At 29.2% G+C, this 14,900-nt stretch overlaps 1 protein-coding gene across 1 annotated transcript; it reads right to left on the minus strand.

Annotated features, from left to right (window-relative positions):
- Positions 1-431: 431 nt before the first annotated feature.
- Positions 432-13,957, minus strand: LOC100200031 (uncharacterized). The gene is made up of 3 exons (XM_065788355.1): positions 13,758-13,957; positions 1,682-1,922; positions 432-1,587 (listed from the first exon to the last, which is right to left on the minus strand). The coding sequence occupies exons 2-3, from the start codon at positions 1,758-1,760 to the stop codon at positions 443-445; spliced, it is 1,224 nt and encodes a 407-aa protein (XP_065644427.1). The 5' UTR covers positions 1,761-1,922; positions 13,758-13,957; the 3' UTR covers positions 432-442.
- Positions 13,958-14,900: the final 943 nt, after the last annotated feature.

Genomic DNA, 14,900 nt, shown 5'->3' on the forward strand with positions numbered 1-14,900 from the left:
AACCTTAACGTATACGAAATCCATTTTAAAAAATCGGCGTGAGAACAAAAAATCCTTTCATGCTATAGTTAAAATTGCAAGTTAAAAAGACGTATTGGACCCAAACCCGGACCCGATAAATATTCTTAGACTCAACTCGGACTCGTCGGGTTTAAAAATGCCAGGTTTTCCCAAACCCTAGGTATCATAGAGATATAGGACTATTAAAACTGGCTTATTTACTTACGTAACTCCTTAATAAGATCTCACTTATAAAAATTTACGTTACTTTATAAAAATAGTTTTAAAATAGTTTTAAATCATAAAGTAATTCAACGTTATTTTAAAAAATAACTTAAACAAAATCTCACTCTTAAGGTATTTATTGTGGTAGACTCAAATATTAAAAATATGAGAGAGAGACCGGGGAAAGAGATTATATATAAAACATATTTATAAAAATTTATATCTTTTTAAAATAAGCCATTTTGTTTAGATATTTTCCAGCTGAATTCCATGCAATAAAAGTTGAGTATTCGCTGATTGTCATTTTTGATACATTTTTATCGCAAAGATTCTCAACTAAAAGTTGAAAGTTAGAGGTTGAAATATATTCACTTGTACCAAGAATTGCATTTAATTTCTCAAAAAAACTAAACTTGTAGAACTCACAATTATTATGCCAACAATGAACATGTGGGCTGTTCCATATGCTAGAATTAGAACATGAAGATGTATCTAAATGATCTTTGTTCAAAACGGAAAAATCGTCAACCCAATGATTGAGTGAAACTTCAGCACCGTACAATAAAGAGACTGGTCTCCACCACAGGGGCCAAACACCATTTTTATGTTTTTTTAGTTTGAGATTTCGTAATCCAAGCAAGTTGGGATTAAATTCATTTAAGTATATTAAAGCTGTATTTTCTATAACCTTTTTTGCTAAGTTGATAAATAGCTTTGGTTCCCCAAACCATGTTGATCCAACATCATGAACCCCCTTATGCGTCATATTCAACTTTAGTGATATTTGTTTTAGCCTTTTACGAGTAAAATAAACACTGTAACCCCCTCTTCCTACCACCAAATCTTTTTTAACTTTCCATGTGTACAATGCTGGGGTTAGAAACACATCGTAGTCGGTGCGCATAATGTATTTATACGGCTTTAAAATTTTGTATATGTCGGTTCGATTAAACATTATAAAGGAGTTAATTGCATCATACCCAATATCAATCTCATAATCTTGTCTAATATACCAGCAACGTTCGTCATTATCTTTTTTATCTAATAGTGCATTATATTTTTGACAAACGGTTCTTAGTGTAACTATATTATCGACATGCGTAAATGCTATAAGATTGACATGGTTTACTAAATGACGCGTTTTACTAAATTCATTTTTTTGATTACTTATATACCTCCAGGAGCCATACAACATAGTTAAAAAGGTTTGTACTTCGCTTTGTGACGAAGGTATGTAACAAACAACAGCGAGTCGGTAAATCTTGTTTGTTGTTTCATTTTCAGTTGTACTTTTTTTATATATGAATGCTTCACTCGTACTATTTTTATGAAAGGATGTCTGAAGCAAGATGTTTGATTGAGCTGTAATATGAATAAATTAATAACAAACTTCAAAACACAAAATTAATAAAAATAAAGAAAACTTAATATAAAAATATAAAACAATGTTTCTAACGTTTTATGTTGTAAATTAATATCCAAGTGATTAATGCCAAAATACAAACAAGCAGCAAAAAGCGTACATAGAACCTCATTTTTGTTGCCTTTTTACCAAAAGAGTAGTAAATCTTGTGAAAAGAGCAAAAATGACGTTATATATGCAAGAACAGATTAAGGCAGATTTATTGTTTCAATTGGTTTAACAAATTTATTAATTGATTGCTTCTAATAGGGAAGAATAGCTTCGATGGGAACATCTAAAGAAAAAAATCAATCGAAAAAAATTTATAACTCTTACACCAAACAAAAATTTTACATACATAAGCTAATTAGCATTGACTCATAATCCTAATAGATTTTCATATATTTTAAATTTATATAGATATTACACAAGTTGTTTAACTAGATTTATAATATGTTTTAATATATCATTAATATACTAATAATAATGTGTAATTAAGAAAAAACATTTTTTGTTACAATAATATCATTAAACATTTATTAATCATTTACACTCTTTTTTTTTTTCTTCAACTTTTAAAAAATAAATAAAACTAAAATAAGTAAATTAAAGTAAAAAAACTTTGAAAATAAATCAGAAATCTAATGTATCTAATTAAAATACAATTTCATATATTTTACTTTAAATTTATACAGGTATTGCATATGTTATTTAACTACATCTATAATATGTATTTAACATACCAGATAGCTACATTTATAATATGTAATTAGCATACCTAAATGTATTTAACATACCAGACAAAAATAGAAAAATTAAAAACTAGCATAAAAATTTCATGAGGCTGGGTGAATAAAAATGAGCAATTGCTTTTACTCAATAATTGGTCAGCTTTACGCGAATAAAAACTTTAGCAGTTTTGCTGAAATTTTTACTCACATAAATTTAAGCAATTCACTCAGTAATTGTTCAGCTTTACGTGAATAAAAACTCATCCAAAATTGCTAAAGTTTTTATTTAAGTAAAGCTGACCAATTACTGAGTAAAAGCAATTGCTCATTTTTATTCACCCGGCCGACAGTGGGCCAGAGTTTAGCAAAAAGATCAAAACGAAAGGTCGTATATTAACTTTTTTAACCATTTGCAATTAACATGCATATGTTAATGGCAATGAATGTTTATTTTATAATGCTTCAAAGTCAAAAGGTTGTTAAAATATGTGTGAAAAACGTAAATACAGGCAATACATCTGCAACATTTAGAAATATTCTATCCATATGGAATTTGAAAATATTTGTACATCATATATACCAATAATTTTATAATTATTTAAAATATCAGATATTTTTAATTTTTTAGCATGTTTTTTTACATTATTATGACATAATTTTTATGATTTTTTATGTAAATAAAACTTTGCGGTAATAGATTTACCACACGTTATAATAAATGAAGATGAAATTAATTTAAATGCATACTTTATTACTTTAACTAACACTTTATAAAAAGATTTTCTGCCCCCACTTCCCACCACCCCCACCCCACCCTCCCCGGTGGTCGCCGTATGTTGTCAAAGGTTGACTTAATCAAATTTTGAAAATTTAACAAAAAAATCTACTTTACAAAAGTATATAAGTAATTTGCTTAAAATTTTTTATTCAAGTCATTGTTTTTAGTAATTAAATAAATAATAAACACCTGCTATCAACGCGTTGATCAATAAATTTTAATTGACCACAAGTCGTTGCAGCGTTGACCACAAACCGTTACAGCGCGCTTGTAACGGTTTGTGGTCAACGCTGCAACGACTATAACCTACCGGTTTGTAGTAAAAAAACAACAACTACAAAGCCCACTTTTAATAATTAAAATTGAAAAAATTAAATGACAATTTCAACATGATGAAGTGGCGAGATTTTTATTATAAACTTTAAGAGGCCAAGTGAGAAAAAAAGATTAACAGTATAGTAGATATCGAGGCTGACATTATTTTGAAGGGTTTGAAAATATCGGATGAGATTAAAATGGATTTTATGAACGATCTTAGAAGGAAACGAAAGGAGGAAAATAGAACTAAGACGCGGTTTGAGGCTAAGTACCAGAACTGGTTAGATAAGGATGTTACACCTGAAGAGAATATTCAACCTTAAGGTCCACCTGTTAATCCTATTCAGATCCCCTTGTCAATCTAATTAAGAAATTATGCATCCTCAAAAATATTTTTATGTTTTAGATTTCAAAGACTGCCAACCCACTCTTTTTGAGCAAGACTGTATAATAATTATTCAAATTCTTTCAAAGTCTAGAGTATTAAAAAATTGTATACAGACATCAAGTGCCATGATTAGTACGATATGTATAAAAGTGATATACCCAAGAAATTATAACTGAGTGTCTAATCATGAAGATATTATGCACTTCTAGAAAGAATTTGATTATTTTTTTTAATGCCTCATTATTTTTTAGGACGAGGGAGACCTACAGTGGAATTTTCTTGTGGATCGTACTGGAAAAAGAAAAGAAAATCGAAAGAACCATGCAGCCGAAAGTCCACAGATGGTCTGTTATCTGCTGCTATGATACATCTCAAGATGGATGGAAGGTTAAAGGTGCACAAGTATTGCAGGAAATACTCAGTAGTAAAGATGATGGAGTAGTACAGCAGGGTGGTTGCTATAGTAATAATGAAGCACTTGCTCTGTTATTTTAATGCAAATTATCCAAAAATGATTATCAAATAATGTGCAATGGAGCCAAGGAAAGATGTATACCTTATATAATTCAGTTCGAGAAGCCAAGGAGTATTGCATCCCTGCCTCTGGAATACAAGTAGAGGACTACTCATCTGAGGTAGGACTTCAAGATATATTAAACCATACGACAAAGAGGATAATAGAAATTGCCAATACTTGTTCTCCAAATTCACAACTTTTACTCATCAACAAAGTTGGCTTTAATGACAGTACAGGACAATCTGTTTACAAACAGAAAACTGAAGATTTTACTTGTGAAGATTCTTCTGTTGAGGAAAGTTTATCTCTGATATGGTTGGTACCACTTTAACTAACTGTAGTTGCTACATCTGAAATTTTATGGGTTAAGGAGAAGCCTTTATCAACTTTGTACTGCAGCGGCCGTATTCTCATCTCTTCGTTAAGCTTAAGGAGCTTTTGTCTGAAATTTCATTACAATATTTCTAAGTAAAGAAATGACAAAAATTTATATAAGTTCGTTAAAATAAAACTTATACCAAAATAAAACATTTATGTTTAAAAAATTATAATTTGAAACAAATTTTATATTAATGTAATTTAAAAGAAATTTTTGACTAACTTAAGTTTAACGGAGAGATGAGAATACGGCTACAGACCAATACGTTTTTGGTATGTTAAAGAAAACAAAGATGTTCTTGTTCAGGAGCTAATTCTTATCAAAGGAGCTTCAGCTCACTCTTGTTGAAAATATTTTTATTAAACATTAGCTAGAAATGACCATGTTGGATGGCAAAAGTAGCAGTGATGTAACTGACTCAACTCTTTGTTGTTCTATTTGTGGGACAACTCCAAGTAAAATGAATAATCTAGATACTATTTATAAGAAAAGCAACGCACTTTCAGGATATGTTTTTTTTAAAAAAAACTAACTTTGCTTTATAATTTTTATAATTTAAGCGAAACGATATAAGATATATAAAATATTTATAAATAAAAATTTTCTCAGGATTATTCTGTTTTTGCTGAAGTATTGGGTATCGACGAGAAACTAACCAAGCGTTTGTACATTATACTATGTACTGTCTCATATATGGAGGAGGTAAATTCTGAGGCTCTAGAAATCTATTGCAAAGAGACAGCCCAACGTTTTGTTCATCTATGACCCTGGTATTATTTGCCGCAAGGTTTATACAAAATGTTAATACACTCTCACCAGTTAGTTCGCAACAAAAGCTTACTATAGACACGCTTTCTGAAGAAGCACAGGAAAGCAAAGACAAAGATATAAAAACTTCAGAGAATTTTTTACACTTAGAGTTTTCAGAAAAAAATTAAACCTGGGTTGAATGAGAAGATTTCTGTGTAGATCCAGTGATCAGCTTGCTGCGTAGCAGAAAGAAAGTGGAATTGCTTTTTCCCGAAGAAGTAAAACTTCTACTTGTTGAAAACTTGTAATTCGTATGAACTTGTTTTGCTTATATGATTTTACAATTCAAAACATTTTTACTTTTTTATATGGGATGCTAATTAAATATAATTTGACCCTTAAAACAATATAGTTCCAATAGTACAAAATGGATTTTTTTGTTGTTACAGATTTAACACTTTCAGACGTATTGCAATTTCCAAATTTAAGTATATTTATGCTTTTTTTTTTTTTTTTTTTTTTTTTTTTTTTTTTCTTTTTTTTACATTTCTTCAATATTTATAAAATTACAAGTTAAGATATAATAATATAAACAATTACAAGTGAGGATTTTTACTATAAATAATAAAAAAAAAAAGAATGCGGAGACTCGTAGAAGACCTTAAGGTCTTGTCGTCGAGAACCGCTGCAAACTCGTTACAAATTTACGTGTTACATATTTTAAAATAAATAATAAAAAAAAAAAAAAACTGTGTTTAACAATATTAGAAGAAAAACATAATTTAAATAAAAAATAGAAATTTTCAAATAAATTTCCTATTAAAAGTATGAAAGTATATTATCAATAGACAAAATGATTTTCTTAAGTTTCCTTTTATAAGAGGTATAAGTCCATTCATGAGAAAAGTCAAAATGTTTCAAAACTATTTTATTCCAAAGAAAGGCTCCTCGGAAAGAAACACAAGATTTACCAAAATTTGTATGCGAAAATTGTAGTCGAATAGAATTATCATTTCGTAGATTGTACTTGTTTTTTTCTTTTATTGAGTATAGGTTATGAAAGGAAGATGGGGAATCGTTGGTTTTACATTTATACATAAAACATAAAATATTATAAACGTTTAGCTGATATATATTTAAAATATTCATTTCAAGTAAGAGAGGCCTGGCATGAGTAAAACGGTCTTTAAAGTTTATAAGACGTGCAATGTGTTTCTGTTGACGATGAAGAGGTTCTAGTATACTTTTGTTCACACTACCCCAAACAATGTTAGCGTAGTTGATATGGCAGTGAATAAAGGAATAATATAATTGAGTTAAAGTATGTTTATTTAAGAAACTTCTTGATTTATATAATATTCCTATAGTTCTAGCAATTTTGTTATTTAGGTTGTTAACGTGGTGTTTCCATTTAAGATTTTCATCAATATAAATGCCTAAAAATTTTGTAATTTTTGTTCGCTTTATTTCAATATTGTCAATAAAAATAAGTGGCGTAATACTTGGAATTAATTTTTTTTTTGAATTTGGGTAAAAAAGCATCCATTTAGTTTTTTCTATATTAATTGATAATTTGTTTGATTTGAACCAGTCAGAGATTTTAATAAGCTCAGTGTTCATATTTCTAAATAATGTTGTTAGATCATTGCTGGTTAAAAAAAGATTAGTGTCATCCGCAAACATAATTGTCATTAAGTTTGAGGCTTTGTAGAGATCATTGATGTATATCAGGAACAGCAATGGGCCTAGTATTGAGCCTTGTGGCACTCCACAAGTTATATTTAATAAATTTGATGATAATGATGAGTCTATTTGAATAAACTGTTTACGATTAGTTAAATAGTTCTTTAGTAATAATAAAGTATTTCCAGTGATTCTATAATGTTCTAGTTTGTTATAAAGAATTTCATGATCTATAGTATGCTGATGTCAAATGATAATACTTTCCAAAAAATTACGGTGATTGGAGCCTGTGAACAAAAATAACCCAAAATGTAATTCCCCTTACTCCAACAGTGAGGGCAATAAGTTAATGAATGAATTTGTTAATTATATTATACCAAATTTGACTAAATTGGCATGTTTTAAATTTCATGGAATAATATTATAGATTTTGAAAGTTATGAATGATTATTCCGTGAAAACCTGCTAATTTAGTTAAATTTAGTATAAAATTGTACCAAAAATTAAATCTTAACTCATTGCCCTCACTTTTAGGGTGAAGGGAACAACTTTTTAAGGTATTTTTTCCCCAGGCTCCAATCACCGGAATTTTTTGCGAAAGATTATTTTTTGACATAACCGTAAACATACTTGAGTTTGGAGTTTTTACAACGTCTGAAAGTGTTAAATCTGCAAAACCAAAAAATCAAAATTGTCCCACTAAACAGCCCGTTGTTCAGAGTGGTCAAAACCTAACTTTGATGTCAGAAATGGATTCCTTGACCCTAAAAACATATGATTTGATGTATAATATGATTATATTTAGACGTTTTCTATTTTTGCTAGTTTTTGTTATATTCTGGCCCACTGTGCATAGAGGTCTTTTTATCATAAATTTGAATTAACATTCAAATTTATGATAAAAAAAAAAAAAGACTCAAAAAGAAAAACTTGAGTTTATTTGGTATTTAAAATAAGTATTGCTTTCTCTACTGTATTGAATCTTGATATTATATTAGGGGGTAACTCGAAGCGACTTTTTTTAGGGATATATTTATTCACAGGATTTAGGGTACGTTTACTCTTGCTAATTTTGTTAATATTAGGCCCTAAAATTTTAAGAATTTTGTGAAATATTAAACTGTAAATATATTTATAGATATCTACCACATTATTTTAATTTAAAGGATTTAGGATCAAGCACTTTTGTACCTAAATGTTTCTTTTAAATGTATGTCGCACTATTTTTTAACGAAGCGCCATTTGCACGTTTTTTTACGTTTGAGTATATTTGATTTTATTTATTTGTACGTTTAATAAACAAAAAAAGAAAAACCTTCCAATTTAATGAAAATTAATAAAAAATAAGATTTTTTTTATATTTTATTTTTAAATTTAATTAAGTTATCTAGCGCAGCAAAGTGCACATTTGTCGACTGACTATTTAAGGAAAAGCGCAGTGCAGTGTAAATACATAAACAAGGGTTTTGGCTAGGACAGGCAATCTTTTATTTAAAAGAAAGTATTTCTCAAAGTTTATATTATCTAGTTGCACATTACTTTTTTTTAGTTTAATTAAATTTAAGTAATTTGAATTTTTTTAAATCATTTTTTTAGATTTAAGTTGCTTTCAAAATACATGACTTAAATTATAAATTTTTATTGTATACAGCAAGCCAGTTTTCATACTTAACTATTTGGAGAAAATACTGAGTTGTTTGCTCATGATAAGTATAACAAAAGTTTATAAATTAAAAAATGGAAACAACTTTATTAGTAACTGCTTACTTAAACTGTGATCATTTATACTTTATAGTCAACTCGTTTGTTTTCAAATACATTTTACTTAAATTACTAGCATGCGATATTGTGAAATTATTTACTTTTTTATGGTGACCCGTATATACCCTACTATATTACACGGTCGTGTATGTTACATTTTAGAGGTCGATAAACCTTTTCATAAATATCTCTAACAGAGAACGGGGATTTTTCAAACAAACACAGTCTTTAGTTATTATTTTGTAAGATTTAAAGTGATGTGGTTTTTTTCTTCATTTAGTATATAAAATTTACCCTTTACTGAATAAAATTTGGTTTCTAGAGTAGTAATATATTTATATAACTTTGAAACAACAATTGCTGTGCTACGATAACTTAGAAAGAGAAAGTGTTTCTTTCGTTAAAGGCTTAAAACTAATTTATTTTAAAACCCTTCTAGGTTTATTGCAATTAAAATGAACCCAGAAGGTTTCATTGAAATTACAATGAACCCAGAAAAGTTTAAAAAAAAAAAAAAATTTAATTCTTTAATCTAATTTAGTAAATTTTCAGAACCCAATTGCAAAAGTTGTTTATAACAGATGTGCTTTGCTTTTATTGTTTGCTTTCTACATTTTAACAGATAATTAATCTTATTGTAGGCCAAAAGTGGATTTATTTTCTTTTGCTGTGGCAGAGCAGTGTTGATGGTATTAACATTATTTCACATACATTAGTAGCACCAATCCACCACTTGATAATTTTCATATCTTTTTTGAACTGAACACTGCATTGCCAGCAAGTGCAGCCTGCGAACGTTTATTTAGTGTAGAAGGGCAAGTGTTTATGGCAAACTAGACTAAAACGTCAAAAAAATATTTCAACAGGAGAAGCTGTTATTGAAAATATATATCCTTTGAAGGTCAGGCATTAATCTATAAGATAAAGCCGTGATACCACGTGATACCCGATTATAAGTATGACACATGTACTAAATAAAACAAATGCAACTGCCAAGAAATCAACCAATCAAATCAAGCTAATTTTCTACCTTAAGTGGTAGGATATGCAATATATATATATATATATATATATATATATATATATATATATATATATATATATATATATATATATATATATATATGCATAATATTTTCATATATTTACACAATGTACTGCAAGTGGTGTGACTTGCAAATAGATTTCGCGAGTGGTGTGATTTGTAAATAGGTGCAAAAATATGGTTTTAAAATTATTTATACAAAATACTAGCATACCATGTTGTATGTGAAACTTTACTGAATGGAAAGTATATAGCAGCCTGTGTTGGTATGGAATGACCAAACCACAGGTGGCGAGACCTGCATTTTTTTTTTATAGACGGCTCTGGTTTACTTTCTCGTCGCGTCTAAATCATTATCAACTTTCTAAATCCATATTAGAGCTTATAAACATCGTGTTAAATGTTAACCAGCATCTTATATTAGAGGTTATAAACATCGTATTAAATCAGAGTTTAGTAAAAATTGTTTAAGTAGACAACACTTTTTTACAAACAGGGTCGTCTCTGGATGGAATAATTTACCGGAATTAGTTGTGGAGTCTCGATCAGTCAAAGAGTTTAAATCCAGACTTAAACTGATTGACTTGCAGATAATATTGAACAAGAAAAACAGGTTGTATTTAAATTTATAGACAACTATTGTATTGGCTGTCATTGATATTGCCTGGCGATCTATTTCAACATCATTTGATTTATTATAATATTATTATTAAATCATTATCAATCGTTCTCATTGTGTCTAACCATTATCAACTTTCTAAATCATTATTAATCCTTCTCATTGCGTCTAACCATTGTCAATGACAATTTCGCTTATTCAGCCTCCCGCCACTATGTCAATTTTTTCACCACTACTATATGTTGTAAAGTAGTAAAATGTAATTGTAATTTTAATACTAGATTCCCTTTCTGTTAAACAAAGATACAAATATTTAAAAATAATGAAACATTTATGATAATAGGCGTATCTTAGTACATATTAGGATGGATATGGGTGTGATGGTTTAAACCATCACACCCATATCCATCTTAATATGTACTAAGATACGCCTCATAATTGACAATGGTCTGAAAACAAATCATAACCACTTTTTGTGTGCAAAGATTTTCAATTTCGCAAAAAAACCCGTTCTTTTATGATGCATATATGCTATTTTAGGGGGACGACTGAATAAGCGCGAATTTCATAATGTCTAACTGGCATAAGTGCGAATAGCATAAGTGCGAACTGGCCAAGGAATTTGCAAACATTGGTTTAAGTACAAATTAGCATAAGTGCAAAGCAGTTATAAAAGTTAGCATAAGTGCGAATTGGCATAAGTGAATTATACCAATTTGCGCTTATGTTATTATTTTCAATTTTATTTGGTGCACTTTTGCTATTTGCACTTATGCCAGTTCGCACTTATGGCAATGTTTGCAAATTTATTTGGCGCACATATGCCAATTCACACTTATGTCAGTTTGCACATATGCCAGTTTTTGTGTCTGCTTTGCACTTATGCCAGTTCGCACTTATACCCATTTGCGCTTATGCCAATGTTTGCAAATTTGTTCAGCGCACATATGCCAATTCGCACTTATGCTACTTCGTACTTGTGTCAGTTTTTGCAACTGCTTTGCGCTTATGCCAGTTTTTGTAACTGCTTCGCACTTATGCCAGTTTACACTTATGCCAACTCGCACTTATGCCAATATTCGCAATTTTATTTGGCGTTCTTATACCAATTCGCACTTATACTAGTTCACACTTATACCAGTTTTTGTAACTGCTTCGCACTTATACCCGTTCGCACTTATGAAATTTGCGCTTATTCAGCCGATTTTAGGTGATAAAGACGGTAATTCGAGACTTCTCTAGACACAATATTGTTGTGGGTGCAGATAGTGTGGGCACGCTGTACATAGGAGTTGTTTAATTTATGATGGCAAGTTTAAAGAAATCTATTTCTTTTATCAAAAATGTTGTACTTGAAGTTACCATAAGTTGTAAATTGCTTTCGAAGCAAATTCATTATTGAAGATTCTATTATTATTTTATTATTCGTTAATGAAGATTCTATTAGTTCTCTTTCTCTAGCTGGTTTTAAAATTCGAAGAGTTGCTACTGATAATTGTCAAGCGAATTTAAGTGCATTTAGTTCGCTTCATTCCAAATTTGGTAATCAATCAAATTTGTTTATTCAACATCCTGCTCGTTCAAATATTAAAATATACTTACTTTGTGGAAGTTTTCGCATTTATTAAAATATCATAAATGGTTTATTACCATGTAAAAAAAATTTTTTCCATCATTTACATATTAAAAAAATTCCTACAAACGTTCAGCTGGCTATATTAGTTACTGAGATTTTTATCTCCTACTTTCTTATGATAATTATAATTTATTAACTACACAATTTTGTAAAACAAAATTTAATGAACTTTGTGTAAATTATAAAGACTTTTATCTATAAAATAAAATTCCCTTACCTAATTTTGGTTTCAATTTCATTTACCTCGACAAAAATAATACATGGAAGTATCAAATTGGTTATATTTTCACTAAGTTGGCCAAAATGTTAGAATTCTACATAAGGTCAAATAATACTTAACTAAAAAAAATTAACTCAACCATATTAGTTATTTGTTCATTGCTAAATGAATTTTTTTTAAAAAAAACTATTTCATTCCCAACAAGTCTTCAAGGTTGCTTCCAGAATGAGTTGACTGTTGACTGGGAATAAGTTGACCGAAGACTTGAAAAGTTGTAGGTTGTATCAATCAGAAAAACATAAAATGAGAGCATTAATGTGCTCAATAAAGAGTGAGATTTCTAACAGCAAAGTTGTGAGAGTTTGAAAGCAAAGTTGTGAGAGTTTCAATGCAAAGTTGTGAGAGTTTCAAAGCAAAGTTGTGAGAGTTTGAAAGCAAAGTTGTGAGAGTTTCAAAGCAAAGTTGTGAGAGTTTCAAAGCGTGCAACGAAAAAAGTTAGAATAATAAAAGTTTGTAGAGCATAAAGGGATAGATACAGTAAAAGAATGCAGCTTTGCTGAATGACGAGTTAAGAACTTTGGTTGATGGAACTAGAGATGATAGTTCGTTTGAGCAGCAACCATCATAGTATTTGTAGAAAAAAGAAAAAGATGCAATCTTACATCAATGGGAGAGTGGTTTAAGCTTGGAAGATAGAGCAGGTTCAAATACATTTAATATACATTTTTGGTCCTTTTCTCAAAAAGAAAGAACATCATTAGAAGAACCTGGATAAGTATGACAACAGTGCTTCATAAAAGTACAAATAAAAGATTTGTAGAGGTAGAAATAGAATAAGAAGTAAGAAAACGGCGAGCACGATAACGAAAAGCAACTTTACCAGATCCTTTACAATGGATTGTATATATGATTTCCACGAGAGGTCTGTATTGAATGATAATTCAAGATGGTGTTAAGTAGAGAACTCAGTGGAAACTATGCAAATATTTTGTGGGTTAGTACCGTTGAAAGTAAGTTGCAACACCTTTACTTCCTTCATAAATATGCCATACGTGTAATATATTTTTAAAACTGTTTTTCGCATTTCAAACATTTATTTAAAGATATAAAAGCAGGAAATGTTTACAAACTTATTATAATATATTATGTTTTATGTTTCGTTGTAAAAACACTTCTTAAGGTCTTTTTATCTTAAAATCTACTTTGAGGAATATAATTTATTATCTACACAATTTTGTAAAACAAAATTTAATGAACTTTGTTGAAATTATAAAGACTTTTATCTATAAAATAAAATTCCCCTACCTAATTTTGGTTTGCCAGTTTCAATTTCCGTTTTTGAAAACTAAATTAAAAGATAAGATTCTTTGAACATTCTTAGATATTTTTGAGATGTGAAACTATTTTCGGTCTTTGTTTATTTTAAATTGAGCTTCATTAGGTTTTTTTTTAAACCATTCTAAAATCAATCTGCATATTGCATCTACAAATTGCGTCATTATAATAGAATAAAACTATAGCCAATACAATTTAAAAAAAACTATAGAAGATAAAAATAATGCATCAGTGAAAAGGATTAACATTCAGTAATTAGGATTAACATAAACTTTGAACATAAGATAGTAATTGTTTTACATCTAAACTAAATAGATGTTGCTACGTTGCATTTAATGAGATTTTGTTAAAGTTAAAGTTATAGTTTTCAAAGTTAAACTTTGTCATGATTCTTATATCATGGTTAAGAATCATGGCCCTCGGCAAGTTATTAAAAAAATCAGTTTTTGTGGTTTATAAAAACAAAGCGATTTTGGAAAATATTTGATAGCAACGTTAAACAAACTCCTGTCCATGTGAAATATAGAAAAACGAACAATTTAATTACAAAATGTTTGTCCTGGTTGTACATTTCTAATAAAAGGGTGTCAAAACCATAACATTGTCTCCAGTGGCCTTTCAGTCAACTAAATTCTTTACTTAGAGAATTGCATTAAGTAATAACGAGTGCCTTTAACTCGTTTATAATCACAGCCATTTTCAGCACGCTAGCATTTTCGCACGCTAGCATTTTCAGCACGCTAGCACAGCCATTTTCAGCACGCTATCGGAGACAGTTTGTCTATATCAGAGATATTGTCGATTTTGTTTGAAAGTGGGCTAGGTCGACTTTTTTCCGTATAATTGATGGGATAAATAAAATTAGTAAATTCTTTTTCTGCTTACTTCTTGTTTTGACGTCATTTTCTTAGAAATGTGCAACTTCAGTGATTTATTTTCGTCGCCCACTTATTTGCCCTTAGCGGGGTCTCGTTATAATAGATACAAGTATAAACTTTCATAATTACAATAAAGTCATCAAAAATACACATAATTATTAAATAAAATTTTTCACAAGAAATCGTTAAGAGAAAAATAGTAAGAAATCGTTGAGTATAATAAATCAACCAAAAA

Source organism: Hydra vulgaris, chromosome 01, assembly GCF_038396675.1.
Source record: "Hydra vulgaris chromosome 01, alternate assembly HydraT2T_AEP".
Lineage (NCBI taxonomy): Eukaryota > Metazoa > Cnidaria > Hydrozoa > Anthoathecata > Hydridae > Hydra > Hydra vulgaris.